Source organism: Larimichthys crocea, chromosome XVI (assembly GCF_000972845.2).
Source record: "Larimichthys crocea isolate SSNF chromosome XVI, L_crocea_2.0, whole genome shotgun sequence".
In the NCBI taxonomy this organism is placed as follows: domain Eukaryota; kingdom Metazoa; phylum Chordata; class Actinopteri; family Sciaenidae; genus Larimichthys; species Larimichthys crocea.
The window spans coordinates 15,946,863-15,969,161 of record NC_040026.1 but is presented as its reverse complement, the minus strand read 5'-3'; the positions used below and the strand labels follow the sequence as shown (position 1 = coordinate 15,969,161).

The window sequence follows — 22,299 nt, the reverse complement described above, 5'->3', positions numbered from 1 at the left end:
GGCAGAAGCTTTGATGTCTAAGCTGATATGAATTTCAAAACATGTCAATCTTCACGGTTGATTAATGACCGTACACTATAGACGCTTCCTTAATTTTGCAATGCACACCTATCACAGCCATCTAACTGTGCCCTGAATACATAATTAAATTGTTGAAATGACTATAGTGATATCACGAAAGGGAGAAAAAGGGAAATTGCAGCAGCTACTGCTTCAAACCTGTCAGGCATGTTTAAAGAAATTGGTAAAAAGATATATATTATGATCAAAGGGAGGATATTTCAGTGTCAGAAAGGTTGTTTTTTTTTTTATCCACAGGTTGCAGAATTAAAAAATACCAAGGTTGGATTACTGAAAGTTTATTCTCATATTGCTGATCAGCTATAGCAAATAAAAATAGATTTTAAAAATCCATTCTCAAAATAAACACCAGGTTGATTGATATATCCTAGAGTACACCAAAAAACATGAAACTTGAAAACAAATTTAAAATGCTGATACCTGTTTTTGCAAATGAACCCTTAATACATGCAAACATGGTTTGTGATCCTTTAAGAACTTGTGCACAAATTATCCTTTAAATCACCCCAAACCCTCACCTTTATTTTGAAATGCACTTTCATAAAGTGTGTGTGATTTTAAAACCAAAGCAAAGCAGAAGAGGTTGAGATATCCTGACTTTCGGTGTGTAGTGTGAGTCAAGCTCCGAAAACGCTGCATCCTACATTTCCCATAACACAACCTAAAAAGGTCTTTTTGCTTGTTTGTGTCTACCTCAGCTAAAAAAACCCTCGTGACATCACTATGACCTCTTCAGGGTCATCTGGGTCATTTTCTCAGACTTGACTCTCAGGCTTGTTCCCAGTGGCTGAACAGTACTCCCCGTGACTCATGAGTAAAGTCAGTGAAGACTCGGCTATGACAGTGCTGACCTTGATGTCTCGCTGTAGGCATGTTGTACAGTATGGCTCCATATTTAGTGATGCAGAAATGCTGCCATGTAAAGCAATACTGATCTTAACACACAACATTTAGTTTAATTATTAGCGTTTTTTTTATTCTTTCTGAAGGCATGAAATCAATATCTGCTTGTTTCCGATGCAAATGAAGTGTGGTGACCTATGCTGTCTTAAATCTTGAAACAAATAAAACTGTTTCAATGATCTTATTATTAAATTTTTTTTAACTGAATTTTAAATCACATGTTCAATACAGTAGATGATGATACTATATGTTACTGTGCAGGTATCCTCTTAGCCCAAACCAAAGCACATGAGTAATCTGCAACGCAATCCCATAGTTCATATCTTTACTGGCAGTGCTGCTGATGGAAATTAGCAGTCATCAATATGAATAATCATCTTGTAATTAACTCCTTGAGCAGGCCAATTATCCATTAACACCCACTGCTGCCACAGTAATAGTTTGGCAGGCATGCAGTCGTTTTTGAGGCACTCTTTGACTTTGGAAAAACACAGTCTTTAATAGAGAAGGCTGCACATCACTTAAAAATGTTCTCATTTGCTGCTGGAGGGGAGTTTGCAGCTCATTTGAACAAATGCCTGTCTTTAAGTAATTGCAGAAACTAAGATGGTATTCACTAAATAGAGCTCTTTGTGCGAGATTGGCTCATCTTTTACACTACAATGGATATCAAACTAGTGAGGGCGAAATGGGCAAATCTAGGTTGACGTGTGAAATCCCCTGTGCCCAACGGCTCTTTGGGTCAGATCAAGCTGTTTGCAGACTTTGCCGGAGCACAGCGATGGAATTTCAGAGCAAGAATTTCCGATTGGGTATCGGTCTGTTTTTACATGCAGCATATGCTGCGCATGTCGCAGCCAGGACTGCCTTCACAAATGAACACCCAGAAGTCGAACAGGCACAAAGGAATTTTCTTACTGTGGATCTGGACTTTTGCTTTTACAGCATGTGAACTTGGACAGTCCTGCTGTAAAGTATATTTAATCCATAAAGGAAACAGGCTTTGCATTGTACAGTATAACTCTTTCGAGAAGCCTGATACTGTATGTGCAAGACACTGAAGACAAGACCGTCAATCACATGCAATTACAGAGAAGCCAGAGACAAAGATCACACACACGCATGAGACATTTCATGTTTGTTGCATAAAGTAAATATAGCTTGAGACCAAATTAATTCCTGCTGTAAAATTGTTTAACAAGCCAGAGGGCAAGCCACTGTTAGGATCAGTTAGTGTAGTATTCATAGTAATTCCATATAGCAATAAAACACGTGTTCATCTACAGTTGTACTTGTGACCCCGTATTTAAAATCCTCTTGGAAGCAGACATATATAGTAAGTTCACAGGTTTTCTGAATGGAGCGATCGCAACATATTTGGCACAGCCTGGCTCTCGAGGCAGCCCAAAGGATCAAGGTTAGCAAGATGAAAAAAAATAGATGGGTGTCTGCCATGTTGCAAAGCCCTAAATCATTATCACCATCTGCATGCAATCCTTCACGAGAGGACCCACACAGTATCTGGCTTCAACTATAATGTTTAATAGAAATGAGAAAACAGAAAGTCAAGGCCTTGTATGTTGCTATCTAGGCCACTTGCCATGTTGATGCTGAGGCCCGAATCCAGTTCTTGGATCAAAGTTTAGTGAGGACATGTACAGTATGTTACAAGTTCTTATTATTTTACATCTGGTGGTGCAATATTGAAATACTTAAAGTGTATGATTTCTTCATATTTTAATGTTTGCAAGCCTCAAACAAACAGGATAGCATGGGCATTTTCCAATCTGGAACCTATTTCCCCATGTTTTTTTTACAGGAATAACAATATTTTAAATTGGTCCTGAGCCTGAGTACTGCAGTCGGTAACTAACTTCAAACGGACTTTAATGAAATTATCTGGGGAAATTGAGCACCATCAATTCACGTTCACTAAAAGTGCTTGTTAGGGCGGCTGTGGCTCGGAGGTAGAGCGGGTCGTCCGCTAATCAGAAGATCAACGGTTCAATCCCCTCCAGTCTGCATGTCGAAGTGTCCTTGGGCAACCTCAAACTGATGAGCAGTTGGCACCTTGCATGGCAGCTAATGCCATCAGTGTATGAATGTGTGTGAAAGGGGGAATGAGATACGTACTGTAAAAGTGTTCTGAGTCGTCGGAAGACTAGATAGGCGCTATATATGTACAGGCTCAGGTTGTTATATAAAGACAGATGTTACATTATCAGGAGAGGAGCTAGAAAAAGGTTGAGCATCAGAGAGGCTAAACTAATTAGTGATTGCTGGAGCAATGGAAAGACAAATTTTGAAGTGTGATTTACGAGTCTGGTGGCTCTCAACAAAGCGATCATACAACGTCTCTTTCTGGATAAACAGAACAGATCTTACACTTTAACAAAAAGGTCTCTGTAGGGATTTTTTTCCCCCATAATGTTGTCAGACACTTGACAATGACAATCTCAGTGGTAAAAACAAGTGCTTTTAGTAGATGAGAACTGACAGTGTGCATTGACCCTTAAGAATTACGTTGCAGGCCAGCTTTGCTGTAGCACTCTCGATCAATGCTGGAACAATTTCAAAAAGTGCTGTGTCCAATAGTCACGTAGACACAACAACATGGGGAAATATGGTCCAGGTTAAAAAAATGCATTACCCTTTTAATCAACGCACAGTGAATCTCTGAGGAAACACTTTGTGCACTATAGCAACAGATGGTCTCCTGTAAACTTGGAATATTAAAGTGAGTCCAGGTAACTTTTGTTGTGGCCACAAATGGAAATTACAGGATATATGACTTTCCTTTGAATTAATCAGCATCCGTCTTGGATCAGTTTTCAGTTAACAATAAGTACGAATGGGACCACAGGCAGGAAATGACAAATATTTCTAATGGTGAGCTACAGTACTCACTTTGTGATACAATCATTGAAATCTTAGTCTACAGAATAGTGTAAAAGAGTCTTCAAGTCAGTAAACTAACTTAGCTTTGGTACATACTAATATCCATGTAGAGTTTAATAACATTGGCTAACATTAGCCACCATATGCTCATACTAGACTAGTAGAAGAAAGATGTAACAGAATATTTTAATGATTATAAGTGCAGCTTGTGTTATTTCTTACTGAGAAATCATTTAATAACTCGACGTGACAGACGTCATCCCTTGTATCATCATTGCACATAATAAGCTGCATGATGCAATTTTTACTTTTCAACAACCAATCTTTGAAAAACTCCAAAACACTGTGTCTGCCTCTGCAGCTTGTCTGTGCACGTGTTACAAACTGTGACATCTGAGCGGGAAACATCTTGTTGCAACACATTTCTATTGAGCGTGATGGGAATAATGAATGAGCTGTTGAAACATGTGTTTAATTAAACTTTGATTGCTGGTCTTAGAGACCCTGTTTAATGAATTCCCTATTGTTTTGGTATGCGTGGACGTGGCAGGCTGCTGAGGTCCTGCTGCACCTCCGACAGCGGATGAATAATTACACAAATGAAGGCTAAACAATTTCTAAAGCTGAGTAACGGAGCTCTTGATGCATAGAAAGTGTATGTTTTTACATTGTTGGATGTGTGACCCAAATAAATCAGCTGCTACCAGGAGACGCTGAAACAAATTTGGAAAACACACAGGTCTTGAGTCACAATTTCAGCCATGAAAACATGATTTTAGGAGCCCAGTCCTTCCAGATATTGACTCTGTGGGCGTTTTTGTCATAGGGTGTCAGCATGGAGTTCCCATTTTCCAACATGCAAGAATATCCAACTTTCTGCTCCCATTCCCAAGTGCCAAATTAAAAACGGCAGCCTTTCTGTTTGTCACAGTAGGTTCCTTACAATAGCCTCAACATAAACACATAAATTCACAGTTGGCCCAGACAGCCACTCTTAACCTCCCAGCATTATTAAATACAGTTTCCCGTTATACTACAAATGTCTGACACAGTGTAAGTAAGTCTAATAAGGGCAATAACAGCAGGTTCAGAGCTGCGGAAAGCCTGAGGTCAAAGCGCATGTTTCTTTGCACCAAATCACGCTTTCAGTCCGGAGCGTTTAATCTGTCATCATCATGACAGGAAGGCTACTGGGGCATCCTGGCTTCAGTTTAGCAAATATACTGTGAACCATGGAAACCAAACACAATCATTCATAGGCAAAGAGGACATGAATGCCTCTGTGGCTTGACTCCACTTCTGAGAGCATCATTTTATATTGCCAGACTTTTCCTCTCAGGGAAAATGTGCTTTCTGAAAACTTTTCCCCTCTCCAAAATGTTTGTCATCTCTGAGAGAGTTTGTTTCTTTTTTCCCATCCTAGGAGCTCCTGTGAAAGAGAATAAATGATCCCCGCGCATTGGAGGGAAGATGAATTTTCAGGAGCTCATGAATTTCCTATAACAAGTGACAGTGACATAGATTGTTCTCTTACCCTCTTTTATCGAGTTGTACCGCCTTTCTTCTTCTGAGATGCTGTTTGCGGTTTTCAGTGAGCTCTTCTTGTTCTTCTCAGCCTTTTTGTTGGCTGTTTTGACTGAGGAAGGAAATACAGGAACAAAATTAAACTTTTGGATTTTTAAAAGGGGCTCTGATAGGTCGATTTACCTTTAAAACTGCTGATTCATTGTTGTCAAAACAGAGACGGAAAGGCAATATTGATGACACAGAAAGAGAAAGCTTTGGCTGGATTCAGTCCTGCACATATGGATAGATTCAAGATTGGGGACTGAACCAAGAGACAATCTCTGGGCACAGAATATAAAAAACTTTTAACTCTTTTGCTCCTTGCATTCCATTACAGTATGTCTTCGACTCACAGTAGTTTACGCCAATGCTGCCTTTCAATTTGCACTCTCATTGCTTCGGTACAATGATACCATGATTATATGATAACCGCCTCAAGGTTCAAATCAGTCATGGAAATGCCCTGTACAAGGGACAGGATGGGGGCGGGGAGTCACATTGCATCAACTCAAGATAGAAGAGAGGCGTGTGCTTTTTACTGGAGTGTCAGGTCAGGATAGGCCCCACGTGATAACAATCCTTCTCACATCTGAAACTCTTTATCCTTGTCTCATTCTGAGGACAGGTTAAATCCTCAGCAATGCTCCGAGCTGCATACAGTATGTGGTTCAGGATATAAGGGATATAGAAGGCTCTGAGATATGATCATTTAGATGCTGGTAAGGTACAAGCAATACTCATGGCCATTTAAGGTGTTTTAAAGTGGTGATAACACAATAAACACTATATGTGCTGTATTAAAAATTGTACTTGGAACTAATTTTAGCACTGAAATATAAAATGTTTTAAATTTTGGGTGCTATAACATGTATCAATCAACATACAGTGGCCAACAACCGATAGTTCTGGGCTTACAGTGTCTGCGGCCATCCAGAAAAAGAAAAAAGACACATTCATGCTAATCTCTATAAACAGATAAATTCTGATAGCTTTAACCAAAAGAAAAAGCTAAATTGTCGAGATTGCATTCTGCCTCTTTTGCACTCCATGTGGACTGTTGCAATCAAAATGCACTCAGGGTTGATTGGTCAATACCACTCAGGGTACCACTCAGTGCCAAAATTGCCCACAGATTCTGCATTTATGTGCAAAAAGTCTTCATTCTCTTTGAAAACATTATTAAAAAAAACAAAAAACTTTTTATATGAGTACAAAATCTTCAAAATGGAAACAAAAACAAGAACCACAAGCTCGAAGCTGCATAAAGTGAATTTTGTTTTTTTTTGGTGTTCTTTTTAATTTTATTTATTTATTTATCTATGTCATTTTGGGGGCAACAGAAGGAGCTAGAAAAACAAAATTGTCACATTATCACCTTTTAAAGCTGTTATGGAAAACATAATAAATAACAAATAATAAAGCTATTGCCTATTTCTGTCCAACAGACGCAGAGAGAGAGAGTGCAACATAATCATTTGGCCATCTGGTGAATACATATCCAATAATTGCTCTTTTTTAGATCTGTGAAATATCCGAAGCCGCTAGCTCTAGCTGATAAATGTTCCACCAGCTAGTTGTTAACCTTTATTCTGTCTGCCGTTCAGTGCTGAGTGGGCGGTGGACAGTGCAGCAATTTCATATCACACATATTTTCATTTCAGCCGTGGTTAATACGTAAATATTGATTAGTGCCACTTTGGGTACAACGCTTCAGTCAGTCTGTTTGGTTACTTACTACCTCTGTTGAGTTTCCATTTTTTGTTCTACCATCAACTAACACATTTCAATTCATATTCATGGGCATATAATAAAACATCTTGGTAAGATGATGCACTGTGACAGAGATAAAACGAGCAACTCTGTATGATCATTTGTATGATTCACTGTTATTCTTCCTCTCGTCCCACCTGCAGCAGGTATCCCTGCTGAGACACGTGAAGCCAGATGCCTCAAACATGAGGTCATTGTAGACACAGCTGCTCTAAATTACCTGCCACCGACCAACCAAATCCCTCACGCCTGTTACTGTCCTCCAATCACCTGGCAGGATTTCAAACATACCTACTGTACAAACCTGCTACTGCATGTGCTGAGAGTCCGATACAGAGAGCTATATATCTACATGACCAGGACAGTGTCTCACTGTTTTTGTGGATTTCACGTGTTCTGGCTCCTACGTGTAGATACAGCCCTGACCTGTGCCATGCGTGAGGCTGTTAATCCTGCTGTTGTGCACAAGCCACACAGAAACATTGGAAACAGCTCTGAAATATGCGTTCAGGGGGAATGAGGTGGAGGACTACCCATGGAGGTCAATGTTGTTGTTTTTTTTCCCCCTTCTCTGCACATCAGCATGTGAATTGAATTCAGCTGCTCCTCTGAAGTCCCTCAAATATTGTTTGAATTCATCAAACAGCATGAGTGTCTGGGGCACGTTAGCTGTCTCTGGGAAAAAACAGAAACTTTCTAAATACTGACATGTAACTTTTCTGGCTTATGCTGTACTACAAATTTCACTTGAAAAAGCGACAGAACAAGGTGTTATTTCTCATGTTTTGTTCCTTTTTTGGTTTCACTGTTTATTTCCAAAGCACATTCTAAGTTTTACTTTACATACAATGCTGACTAGTTTTTTTTTTTTGTAAAAAAAAAAAAAGCTGAAATAATTAGCAATACACTGTCATCTAGTGGCAACACTGACCCATGTGTTTACTTCAAAAGTTTCAGCACAACTTAAGTCTTCTAGCGTAGATCTTGCGGCTACGCAAACCTCTGTTAGATTTAAAAATATAAAATAAATAACTAAATTAAATCATTATCACTGATTTTTTTGATTGAAGATTGTGTAAAAGTGTTTACTACTGTACACACACTGTATACTACTGTACACACTGAGATGGCAGTGCTTTTACCTGATTTTGTATCAGCTGTGGTTTTATCCGTCTGCCTGTTGCTCTCTGCCTTTCCCTTGGGCACTTTCTTGGCAGGGTTTTGACTGGGGTGCTCATGTCTGTCAGGTATCGAGGCCACAGGCTTCTCCAGCATTTGGACCTTGTTGTACTGATCTCTTGTCAGCAGCTCCTGCATGTAATAATCCTCATCCTCACCAGCAAAGCCATGGCTGATGTCTGCAAGCCCCATAAGGAGTCCCAGCAGAGCCAGGGGGGTTAGCAGGCTGAGGCGCTGTCTAGTCATGACCTCGGGGGATTATCTCCAGCTGAGAGTCCTGATGCCGTCTCCAGAGGAGCCTGCTGCTGCTGCTGCTGCTGCTGCTGCTGGGCTGCGTCCCATCAACTGCTCCCCTTCCTCTCCCTTCCTCTCTCCAACACGGAGAGTTCACAAAGTTCTCAGAGCGCTCCAAGTCACTGACGAAAGCAGCGGAGCCAGAGGGTCCATGGACGCCTCAGCCTGGGAAAAATGCAGTGAGGGAGGGAGAAACACAGTGAGCAAGAGAGGAGAGGGAAGAGGCAGGGAGACAGACGGTACAGTTCTCTCATTTAGATGCTGGCAGGTGACTCAAAAAGACAGTTTTTTCTCTTTCCCGTTTAAATTCAAACTAGTCCAGGCTGCTGACACAATGCAGAGTTATTTTATTGGTGTGGGTAGAAGTGAAATAAGTATAGAAATCTCTCTGGGAAACATACATTGACATATTCAGGATCTGCTTTCATCTCCATCTCCTCCCACTCTGTCTGGGGCAGGCGCAGCTTTAACCAGAGGAAAGTTTCTTCTTCCCCTGCGGGGGAATCAACACGAGTACTCAAACAGCTCTTAACCAGTTTGCAATTCTGCGTGTCCAAAGGAGAAGCAGAGGCGAGTTTCCTGTACCATGTAGGGGTGTGTTTCAAGTCCACACTGGCACAAAAAAAGTATTCCCAAACAAGCAGTAGCGGTTTTAACAGTAAATCACACTGGGTGTACAACTGTTTGTTTAGTAAAAGTGCACTTATTGCATTCAGTGTCAGCTAACACCACATAATATCCCTTTACCGGGAAAGATAATTAACTTGTTGCTCCACTTCGAACTGCCGAAGCTGTTCTTGTTTCAGCCAAGACCTGTTCAGACTCTGCAGTAATTTACACATTAACAAGCGGCTGAAATTTAACCGAACAACCTCTCTGTGGAGCATCCAGGCATGTTCCAACTCAGGGATGGAGCGATGCCCCGTGTGTCACAGCTCATCACATCAGCACTGTCTGTTCCTCATGAAGCTCTTTCTCTCCTTTACTCTCTATTACACACACACAAACACGACTACAGCAGCCGTTGGAGCCTCACTTTAAACAATAACACATCCCAAAGCCTGCAGTCACACTGACACACTCCTGATTAAAACCATATTTTGCATTATCTCTGGCACTTAAGAAACATTCAAAGTTATTGGTAGGCAAAAACATTTCTAGCTTTGGGCTTGGGAGATTTAGTCATTAGGAGAGGTGGGATTTCATGGAGCCATTCGCACAACTAATCAGTACAGCTTTTGACATTTCATCAACCTGAGGCAAGACAAACTAAGGCAAAGATAATCCCTTAATAAGCCTGGTGCCCCGCCTGGACGCTACCCAATTTAAATGCACTGGTTCATTAAACATAACTGATGTGGATGGACATTGCATACAGAAAAAAGAAGTCCAAAAAGGTTGTATTGAACTCAGACTTTACACCTGAGACCCGAGAGCTTCTGAATTCTAGCTAAAGGAGGCTGAAGCTTGCAGGCTAATCACACAAGAACAGGATCAGGAGTGGGTGGACAGCTCGAGGCTGGAGGACTCCATGCTCAGTTGGCACAGTCACCCGCCCACTCCTCAACTAGACTACACCCATGCTGATGCGCCTGGGCGGAAGAAGGAGGGAGGAAACAGGAGGAGGGGTTGAGGGGCGGGAGGCAGCCAAGCCCGAGCTGCAGCATTTTACCTCAAAGGCTTTGAGACACGAAACATCCTCCCACCTTGCACACCTCAAAACAACCGTGACTCACAGTGTGTCAGGTTGCTCTGAATGCATGACTACACTGTAGCTGAGATGCGAGGTCTACAGTATAGGACCGAGTACTTGCTGGCATGGTAAAGGATTTACCTGCCTGAACACTATTTAAAGTTGATAATGTGACTGTGAGTGCGACAGAAATGTTCAGAAAATGACATGACTTACTTTGAAACACTCTGTGTGAGATGAATTAATCTCTATCATTCCGCAGGGTTATGCTCAGGGTGGCCTCAGCGTGTCATCGAGCCACCCTTTAAGGACCGCCCACAAAATCCTGGACTGAAAACTGGTGAAAAACGGTTTTAACCTCTAACTCCACATTTCAATAACATATTGTTCAAAGTCTTTCACATGTTTTCAGCAACTATTTTCCAACATATTTAATGTACTTTAAAACTCAGAATTGCCTTTACACAGACTTTAGAGACACAGACTGAATTGTGAGTTGTGATGGTGATGGATCTTTTCTTTGGAGGTGCTGTTTGGCCATGATATTAACTGTCATTGTCAAAATTCTGTTGTCGTATTATGTCCAATCTTTTATAGATCTCATAAAAGTCATCCAAACATGAATTACTTCCTGTTCAGTGTCTTCTGCTCTTAGTCATAAATTACTTTCTTGACTTCAGTTTAAAACGCTGCTGCGACAAAAACCCTATTAGCACCTTTACACTGGTTCCGAGTGGATTTTTAAAACTTGAAAATGATTCAAAACACAATTCATATAAGCAACACCATTGCTGAGGTTTGTTCAAGTCAGAGCAACTAAAACCAATTAGTTGAGGTTCATTAGGGGAAAATCATCCCCAGAAATCAAGTCCATATTGGACAATTTCACTATCAGAATAATCGTCTAATACCAACCTTCTGTAGCAATGCAGTATGCAGAACCCTTTTTAGTAGTGAGGTGGACTACTTCCTGCAATGTGTAGGTTGGAGTACTGTAGTTCATCTGGTTTTTATGCATTCACTTTCATGCAGGAGTCCCATGCGTCCCATGAAAAACCTGCAATTAACATTTGTCTTTTGTCTTCTTTCCTTAACCTTAAGTGTTTCAAACACAAACACACACACACACACACACACATACTATACCCTAAACACAATTTTACTGTAGTTGCCAGGTATTGCAGAATTCTAAAATGTTGGCACTGGACCTAGAAATACATGTAATTGAACATAATGTTCTCATCTGGTGATAGGGTTGAAAGTTTATGGTCATGGTTTAAGAAGAAACCGACATGTTGGCTGTTGGCAGGAGACCAAAGTCAAATGAAACAGTCGCCGGCCAACCACTCACCCTGAGAGGTTTTGTACTTTGACAACGTTGCGCTGCTTCTGCATTCTTCTTCCTCTAAGAGGGGACAGTCCTCCTCCATCGTGACCACAAGATACCGTTTATCATGAAAACATAAATACAGTCTACAGGTCTAAGCGTTTGTGCAAACAATAGATGTGATCATACCTCAGAGCTTCAATGGTTTGGAACAACGTGTCTTCTTTAAATTTTTAACTAATTTCTACACATTTGCTTTCACTAAAGAATGTCCCTTCTGTTGCTTTTATTTTGTAATCTTATGTTACCGTCTCCATAAATAAATATTAGTATTGTTAACGTGCAAATCCAGCATTTATATTCCACTGGCTGCTAGAATAAACTATGCCGCTACACACATGGCTTTCATAGAATGTAATTTAGAAGATACTTAGACACAGTCAACATTTATTAAAGCATGAAATGACTTCTGTCTATAGCAGCCAGAATGTCCACATTAAAATACCTCCTCTGGTCTGAAACAGGCAGATCAAACAGTCGCTTATCATGCTGTGGAGCAGAGCAGCTTGAGGCAGGGATGTTGTGACAATAGCTGTCTTTCTCAGTGAAGAGCACCTAAGGTGGGAGAGTGATGGCTTCTGGTTCTTTCCATAATCTCTTAAGGGGGGAAAATCCCTGACTGAATTCTCATTAATTGGACATCAGCGCCCAGAGTGACAGGTTAGAGGCTCAGTGGCAAATACCTCCCTGCTGCTGTTTTGGCACCTTATAATTGATGACAAAGAGGGTTGTGGTAAAGAATCTGAGGGTGGAAAGAATAATGTATCTATGGTGTACTATTCAGCAGAATATAGTGAGGCTACGATTTCCCTGACATACAATGTTCGTGACAATTGTAACTTTTTAAACATAACATGAAATTATGTCAGTAATAGATCCAGAGTGGCTTTTTGCATGAGGGGAGAATCAGATTAATGGGTGTAATCTCACACGTTCAATGGTTTACACACACAAACAAAAATGTATGCATGCCCACACATTTTGTGATCATCCATCAAATACAACCTTCAGTGTGTTAAACTGGCTTGTGGCCAACATTTCTAATATAATGAATTCTCTTGTTCACAGTTCATTGAGGACAAACAGGTACGCTCCTGGTTGACCGGGACAAACCCGCCTTGTCTTATTTATTTATTTACGTGTCTGCCGAAATGTAACGTGACACATTTATGGATCCAAAACTTGGCATGTTGTGTCCTCGGCTTTACCACTTTAAACCATGTGCATTTCATTAGGGTTGAATCTCAACTCCTGGAATGAGTGATGTTCGGACATGCAGCCGGATCTTTGGTTCAAGACGAATTTGTACTGAATATTTTAAATTTGTATTGAATATCCAAAAGGATGACATTGATTCTGTCAATGTTTAACTTTAATGTTTGGTGCGATGTAAAAATTTAAATGACATAGACAAGAAATATGCACATCAGAGCCAGTTGCAGTCTTCTTCCTAGACTGTTATTTGGATACTTGAAAGGCATGTCATTTCACATTATTTGCAAATGTTATGTATTTTTAAACAGGATCTATTTCTGCATAGCTCTGGTTGTATACACGTCCAAACTCTGCTTTCTGATCACCTTATGATCAGAGGAGAAGGTAAAAAGCTGGAGTTGGATCTTAGCAATATTTCTCCTGTGTCCATGGAAACTGTGCAAAACGTGGCAATGGTCAATTTGCTAGACCGGCACACATGCAGAGCAGTATGCTTTGAGTCCTAAGGTCTGTGTCAGCTTGTGTTTCCTGGTATCCTTCTTGGAACTAATCAATCCCAACCTGTTTTGCCAGTCAAGTGAAAGAAGCAAGCCATTTTTTATTTTTTAGTGTGATTATAGTCAATATATCCAGTGTTCTAACTTGATTAAAGTAGTGGGATCACACACAGAACGGTCAGGTGTTGATATTTCTTTCATGGTGTCGAAAGCTCAAGCAGATTTTTGCAAGTAAAGGTAATTTGATTTGAAGCATGTTTACTTGATCAGGTTTCATTAGATTTTGTTTTTGTAGACATTTCATTCCCTGGTCCTGATTGGTACAGCACAGTAAGATGTTTTTCTTTCTTCTGGTTTTGTCATACAGAATCAGAGCAATGTCAAACCTGATTTTTTTTAAATAGTAGTTCTGGAACCATTCTCTACTAAAGAAACCCACAATGAGCAGCCAATTATGAATTACTGTGTGATATTGAGAGAGAGGATGTTTGAGTGTTATGAAGTAGGACTTATGAAAGCTTGGTATTCAAAGGGCCCACCAGCCTGTGGCTACCATTTTCACGCTATGGTTTGTGCAAAATATTGCATAATAGTGTAAGAAGAGATGACTATGGGAGCAAGTTGCTCCTATGGAACTGAAACGGTTCTCTTATTCCCAAATATTCCACATATTAAAGCTAATATAATCATGTTTACATTAACAATAGACCATATGACTATATGTATATGAAAGAGGTTATTCATAGTGACGAAGCAACAGAGAATTATCACCCAGCGCTGCACTTCTTCTCAGCTCTATGGAGCGTTTTATCTTTTAACTCATTGTTTTGGTGTTACAGCCTGTTTCTGCTGCCGCCTAGTGGCCAAAATTCTGTAAATACAGGTTTTATGTCTAAAGATTGCTGACCTAAAGTCAATAATTTGTAAAAGTTACCTTTACAAAATTTTTAAAACAAATGTTTTCAGTGGTATGTGAATAATAACATGTCAAAGTGCACAGTAAGTTGTTCATTCAGCACAAGTGAGACAAACAGCACATCTGTCTTTCACGCTGGCTAATTTCATGGCTTTCTACTTCCAATATTTTATGATCCCAGCAGAGACTATTACATTTGTCATAGTCTTACAGTTTGGGACAATTTATTGTTGTTTGCGGTTTGGAGAGGTTGCTAAGAATGTCTCCTCTTCGGAGACCTTTGGGTGATGAAAAACCTCTTTATCTATTCATCACACACTTAGACGTCAACTTGCCTGGTAACAATTTCAGTTTTACTACTTGGTGGCCTGGATCCCGATGCATTTGAGCAAAGCCGCCCTCGGTTTCCTTCCTTAAAATGCTCCCTTCCTGAACACCTGTGTTTCAAATTTTTTATCCACATTGACCACAGCTGGGACAGGTTCCAGCTGAATACAATTGAAACAGGCCAGATGTTTGCATCTAATCACAGTGACCATTTTTAATTTGAATGGCAAGAGAATCCTGGTGGATGTATAAATTTTCTCAAATGATGCAACATTTAGCTGTGAGTTTTTTGCTGTACAAACTTTCCTCTTTCTCCTTCTAACTCTATCCTATTGTTGTTGTCTCTGGGAAGTAGGTCATTACCCAGGACTAAAGGTTCTGTTTCTAAAACTCCAAGGATTTCTTCCATATACCAGGTTCTATGGGCAACCCAGATGGACATCTGGCAGTTTAGCTGCTGCAAGGCTATGGTCCGCCCAGGCACAGATGTAACCGCATTAGAATTCTGTACAGTCCCTGTTGGGAAATGCTGGGCTGGAGTCTGAGATGGGAGGTAATGCAGAGCAACAATCCTGGTTCCATTAAACTTTGTTGAACAATGACACAACTGCAAGGACACAATAGGGATGACAAAACAAATAAGAAACATCTGGTTTAGCACATCCTCCATTCTTAAGAGTTTTGTCTGATAAAAACAGTTGAATCGATACATTTCAGCCACATGGAGACTTGCCAATGCCAAAAAAGAACCATTGGAACACATAATTAGCATGAAACATTCGTGAAAAGGAGTTCTTGATGCTTGACTTAGGAGGTACACCGTACCAAAATTGTTCAAGGTTTCAAAGTTCCTGGTCAGCAGTCTTTCACAGACAAGAGCATGGAAAGTCACGATAGCGTCTTTGCCTACAGTAGACTGTGTGAAGAAAAAGGCAGGGCAATCAGTAATCACAAGCCTTGCCAGGGACCATTTCTATTTCTACAATATGTGTCCAAAAGAGATAAAACTGCATAGCACTGTATATCACAAACAGATGTTTTGGGCTGAACTCCACAAATGTGAGGCAAGCAAACCAAAGAGGACTTGGAGGATTCTGTTTAATATCCTTAGCTTAGTTTTGGATTACTGTAATATAAAGTGAAAAATCATCAACTATAATTCTTTTTTTCTAACAAATCTCACCCAATCGAGAATGCAGTTCTCACGAAGATCTGTTTGTGTCCTGCATTCCTTGCTCACTCATCATCAGTGGGCATGACTGGGCCTCACACAGCCTCCTCAAATATAACTGGCAGGCTATCAGTGCACTCAGTCAGCATGATGGATTGCAAATGTTTGTTGCATAAACTTGTTTATCCAGATCTTTCTTTTTCATTATCTCAAGAAACACTTCATTGCTCATTGATAACAGTGAGACACAGAGCTGTGATTTCACGCAGCTACTTAGAAAGGATCACGGGAGAGTTACGAGTAGGAGTGATCATCACTTTGTTGGTGGTCTTGACAGCATTTTCTACTCTGACTATGATGGTCAAAGGTCTTAAACTTGGGGATGTAACTTAAGAGACTAGTAACAAAGCATCCTTCACATTAAGAAGTCCCACACCACAATGGAATTTCATTAAAGTTTAATCTGACAAAGGGCTAAAGCATGATGAGAAGGAAAAGCAGAGGACTTAAGATGAGGAGTCACGTTGAGAGAGAGAGGCATCTTTGTTTAAGCTCTGCTTGGAAGCTCATCCAAACTGACAGAAGAGAAATGAACCTCGGGACAAAGTTTCTCCCAGCCACGTCCAACATCCTGCTCTGAATCCAATAAATGTGACCTGAAATGTCCTGCACCCATGATACAGGTTCAGGGAGTGCATCATCATGCTGCCAGCGTCTTCTTTCAAGCAAAGAGGATCCAGTAAGCAGTAACTATAAAGAGGTTTTTCAATACTCATATCACTGATGCCATTAGATCAATAACCACTGTTTTACCCAGCAACAGCTTATGTTTTGTTGTTGTTGGTTAAGTGAGATTTAAATTGTATTAGTACTGAAAATGAGATCCTTGGAGCCTCTATATGACTCATAATTGTGCCCAAACCACTGTTTAGGAACCCTTTGGTCTTAAAATGAGTAAATCCTGTTTTATGTCCCATAAAGTTTTATGTCTCATAAAGGATAAAGTTGGCGTTGTTTCCTATATGCTCATTTTCTGTCTACAAATCCCAGGAAAAGACCCAACAATGTTTTTCAAAAATTTCCAAATTCTCTAGCCTAGTAGTTTCTGACTTGTTCATACTGAGGACGTAAATCTTTAAAAATGGGTCACGAGTATATAGTTTCTGTTCCTGAGACGGCTGGGCACATTTTTTGTAATTATTACTCAAGCTGGTGTAAATAGTGTTTTTGTCAGGGTCTATTTTCTTCCATGGACCCGTGAGACGTACATGATGTACATGGGATTGACTCAAGATAAACTATAGAGACCATGTTAATTGTAAAAAAGGGAATGTATTAAGCAGGGATGGTGCCAGACTTAAGCACTCAGGGCTTAGCCCAAACCTTGTGGAGTGTAAGGGGCATGCCCCCATGGAGGTGGAGGTTTTTTCCCAGTTAAGCAGACATGTACATTTCAAGCCATTTGAGACAACAGAATGCCTAAAAATCTGTACATCATTTGGGAAACCATGATAGTTCCCCAGGAAAACAATCTCTTTGTGGAGCCCACATCTTATTTTGTATCTAATTGGTCTCCAACTGTCTTCATTATTCTGAAACCATTACACAAAAAATGTTGGGGATGACTAATTTTCACTCTTACAACCCAAAAAGATGCAAATGCTGTCTGATGTTATTATTTTTAAGTTACATAATATAGTTAGGGTGGGAAATTGGCGTAAACAATCTGTCCACAGTTCACTGGCCTATGCTGATGCTGCTGAATCATTTTCTGTGGATGGCAGCTGATGTTGGCTCCTCATAAAAAGCATCATTATGTCCATGAGATAGTTAGCTAGCAAGCTTGCTCACTGAGGTGACATGACTGAATATAACACAACACATACAAGCCAACAAGCCCCCATGGGAATGTTGTTGACCTATAGATGGCAATATTTCCCCATTCGTATCACATCCTTTTTCTCAGTTGATTTGCTGCTCCAGTCAAGAATATAAAGATTCAGGGATTTTGAGAAAACATTAAGATCTGGAGAAACCCCACCTCTACACAATAAACAATAAAAAAACATTAATCAACAGTGAACACATTTAATTGCACAAAGGAATAAGCAATATCAGGCTTTGGCCACACAGGTAATTTGGACTAGCAGGGTCAATTAATTGTTGGTTTATAATAAATAAGAATATAATAAATAAAGTGCCTTTGAGCAAATTTAGCAAATAAAACACAACGATTTTGCTAGTGACCCAAGATTCCAGACCACAATATGACCAGAATAAGTATATTATTCATACAGAGTAATGAATTGAAGTGCAGTAGTTTTTTTAGGCAGTCAACTGCAGCTGCCTGCACTCAGGCATGACAAACTCCACTACTTGTTAAATAAATCTAACGCACCTTTGGTACACCAATCAAACATTCTCCATCAAGAGAGTCCATGGCACGCTGATCAGATGAATCCAAACAAAAAAAAAAACAGTTGACCTAACTTCAGCACTCAAACTAAACTGACCTCAAAATGGGGAGTGAAGAGGATTTACTACTTAGAGACACTCTAGAGACAGATCAGAAGAAAATCTGGAGCAAACATAGTTATTAAGAATATGACACAAGGGAGCTTTTTATCTTTGTTTTGATAGACATGGAAAATAAAGACAGATCTGGTTTTGTAATCTTCTCTCGAGTCCTACAGGCTGTTGGAAAAGGTTAGACCGGGGCATGCGCAGAACTGCGTTACTATGGAAATGCCTATTGTCGTACGGATTTCAAAAGTCGAAACTGACCAAACATTTTTAGGACAGTTACAAACAACGCAAACAGTCATAGGCTTTACAGTCTATTTAAACTCTTCTCAGCTGTTGTTGCTATCAGCCATTAGGCTGAGCTTGACATGAAATAGCAGCAGGTCTTACTAATTGAGGTCCAGTACCATTTATTGCAGCATTTCAAGTGAACCAACATGCACCACAATAGCACCCTGACTCTGTTTGACCTGAATGGAACACAACCTTAATTAGCATCATTGGAAACACCTGTGTTTACCCCTCCATGTTCAAAATGGCTGCTGTGAAAAAGGGTGTAGTTTTTTCTGTCCATGGTACTTCTGTTCTCAAAGGATTTCTTGTTGCTGTGATGCCCAAACACAACACCAGGAGTCACTTCTTCACTTCAGCAAGGTAAGTTTATGCTGCTCATGCTCTGTTTAGTAGGTGTTTGTGTTCTTGTGCTTAGCCACATTCGTAAGTGTGGCTGTTAAATTGTTGCCTGTTGTCACATCTTTCTTGCTCGCTGTGTTTGTCGTCTACCAGCTGCTAATTCATGCTTTTTTGGTTGCTTCCACATTTATGTTAAGTATTTCCATGGGTCGGAAATTAATTATGAATTATTTAACTTACTTGTAGTGGCTGGACTTGTTTTGGAACATGCATTTTTCTGATTTTTGATGATGAATATATTTGTGTGTTATATATCCCACTTGGTGGTTGTCTAATTTTTTTAAATTATTAGCTATATAGGAATGTAAACATGACTGTCTTGCACACAGTCCATGTAATTTATATTTAATTTTAACTTAATGGGAAACTCAACAACAAACTCACAACTTTCATCACATGGAGGCATATGTAGTCTCAGTCACATATTCTCCACCTACTTCTAAGGTTTAGGTGACAATTCTTTCCTATTTATATCATGCTTTAAACGGCTAAGCTGCTGTTTCATGGTTTACATTGCTGCTACACTCCACAACACTCTGTACCAACCTAATTTCCAAGCACCGATGGTCATCTAAGTTCATATTTATCTGCTGCACATGAGTTGGATTGCTGGGTTTAGATTCATCCATCTCAGTTCACTAGATGCCCCGTGCCTAGTGTGCACAATGAAGGTGCACATCAGACACAACATGTCTCATTGTCTGAGGTGCCCTTTGCTTTGCTATGCTGCGCCTGCCCAACTTTTTTTTCTTTTTTTTTTTTTTCTGCAAACTCTGCTGTACATTGCATCCACTTCCTTCTACTGCCATGGCCTCTGCTGCTCATATAGCATTTCCTAAGCTCCGCCAAGGTCTGCTGTGCTGAGTGTGGTGTGTCCTTGTACCTGGATGCCAAGTATCAACTCTGTGTTACCACTATAAATCTGTTCCTCATGAGTTGGTTGACTGAATCATTGTTTTGTACAACAGACTGCTAGAATACTGCCAGCATCTCTTAAAAACACTGTCATATCCCATGACAACAAGTATTTTTGGGAGAAGGACAAGTCTGTGAAATAGTCTAGGCTAAATGTGTGTTACAGACAGTCTCTGGGGTGCTTTCAGTGCCAGTAGTTGTCCAGTTTCCTGTCATTTTCTGTATTTTGATATGACACAGACTAGAATGAGAAATTTTGGTAATATCTGTGAATTCCTAAATATATAAGTTTATTGGAAGCTCTCATTGAAGCAGAACCACTTCAGACTCCACAACGAACAAACTATGCAAATGAATTGCACACTCACGTTTTTCTTGACTTCAGCGTGTGAAGGGAGTAGTCAAAGCTGTCGGCGTTCTGAGATTGTAAAATGTAGGAGCTGTGTCTCCTGGGATCTTGTGTTGTTCAGTAAAACAGCGCGATTGCAGCTTTCCTTTTTAATTATGAAAGGAGGATTTCCACTGGTATTTGGGTCGGTTTGTCTTGTTGCGAAGGCTTAGGCGGCTGCCAGAGAAGAGAGAGACATGACGACCAACAGGTTGATTTCTTTCTCTTCATCATCTTGTTTAAAGGCACATGTTTGTAACCATCTGGATGTTGATGCTAGAAAAATGTCCTTATTTTACTGTCGCCTTTATTAAAATGTGTACATTGGTATGTACTGTCTGCCCTCTGGTGTAGAGAAAGGGTATCTTCCAACTTCAGCATTTTAAAGTATAAGAAAAAGAATTGTTCAGCAGTGCTTGACAATGTTTTAAACACATGTAATTCAGTGTTATCTTTTACCCCATGTCTCTGTCTAATGTGTTCAAAAGACTTTGTTTCAACTGCTAAATTAATTTGCCAGATTTAATAGCCTCCAGTCACAAATATTTTGTTTTATTCATCTTATTACTAATTGGTAATTATTTAGTGTTTGACTGCCTTTCAACCGAAGGAGAGGAAATTTTAATGAAGGCTTGATCAGAATAATTACATGGCTGCTTTTCAGCTCACTGATTTATTCAACTTCATTAAAAAACATTCATCATTTTAGATTTCCTTTTAAACCTGTTTTTAATATTCAAATACGGTACATCACTGTCTGTTTCCATTTCATTTATTTATTATGTTTTAGCCTTTGGCCTTTGGTTGTTTGATGTGTTTGAATTTTTAGATTGCAGCTACATGCGGTGTCCAGTAGATGTGGCTGTTGTTTCACTAAACCCTAGTGCTCTGCTCACAGATGATTCCTCCCAGCTAAGCCAACTCTGAATCATGATCAAGGCACGATGTCCAGTCTTTTGTCTGTTTGGATATATTCCAGCTGTGTCGGACAAAAAGGAAGCAAAGTATCACAGTGGGTCTCATCTTTTCATTTTCGTGAGGTGGATTATCTTTTAATTACTCAAACCAAACTTATAAAGACACCACAGGACTCTGCTTTAATATATTTCATTTCACTATTTAATTTGTACATCTGGTCAAAAAAAAAACAAGAAACAACAAAAGAAAACAATCAAGACCTGCCATCATTTCTTGTATTCACTCGCTCACTCTCTCACAGACACACACCCGTATACACACACCACGAAATCACCACGCTCTCTTGTGCTATTTTCTATCTTTGATTTCATCTCTGTTTTTATAACTTAAAAAATAATTTAATTCAAAAAAACAACATTGATTTTCATGGGCACTTGAGAGAGATGAAACTCAAACAAAGGGGCTGGCTGACGCATCAGTGGTTTATTCTTTTTGACTGAAGTAAAAGGGATGGTGGGTTGTTCAGAGTTTCGAGTTGTTCTCCCAGAGGAAGGAGTCATTCCGCAGCACTTTGGCCAGTTTCTCGTTGAACGGCATGTAGAAATCCCGCAGGATCTCTTTAGTGATGGGCAGCATGGGTCCTAAGTTTTTGTCAGCCGGCCTCCTGGTGTTTGACGCTGGACTTCGTGTGATCTCTGACTCTATTTCTTTTGTGAGAGGCCCTGTAAAACACACACAAACACATCTGTTACATCCCGTCTTTCTGGGTCAACTTCAAATTTTGTCACAACAATAAAACAAATGGAACAAAACACAGGAAAGGACTCTGAAATGTCACTGTGTATCAGCGGCGCTCTGAGCAGAAGATTTGATGCTCTGGGAGATAATTGTACCTTGGCTCATGTTGGCAGCTCTTTGAAGAACTAAGCCTGAGCTTTGGGGCAATTAAACTGTGGGATGAACCA

General features: G+C 40.0%; 2 protein-coding genes across 4 annotated transcripts in view; both read right to left on the bottom strand.

Moving 5' to 3' along the window:
• cpxm2 (carboxypeptidase X (M14 family), member 2) overlaps positions 1–9,152 on the bottom strand; it is a 32,160-nt gene extending 23,008 nt beyond the window's left edge. The window contains exons 1-3 of the mRNA XM_019278749.2: positions 9,093–9,152; positions 8,361–8,856; positions 5,417–5,518 (exon numbers count right to left, since the gene is read on the bottom strand). Coding sequence (XP_019134294.1) covers positions 5,417–5,518; positions 8,361–8,643 — 385 coding nt within the window. The 5' untranslated portion in view covers positions 8,644–8,856; positions 9,093–9,152. The remainder of the gene's footprint in view (positions 1–5,416; positions 5,519–8,360; positions 8,857–9,092) is intronic.
• A 12,360-nt stretch (positions 9,153–21,512) lies between these two features.
• The window catches only part of chst15 (carbohydrate sulfotransferase 15), a 32,164-nt gene continuing 31,377 nt past the window's right edge, over positions 21,513–22,299 (bottom strand). For all 3 annotated transcript variants that reach the window (XM_019278768.2, XM_010739708.3, XM_019278769.2), the window contains one exon: positions 21,513–22,056. In XM_019278768.2, coding sequence (XP_019134313.1) covers positions 21,857–22,056 — 200 coding nt within the window. In that variant the 3' untranslated portion in view covers positions 21,513–21,856. The remainder of the gene's footprint in view (positions 22,057–22,299) is intronic.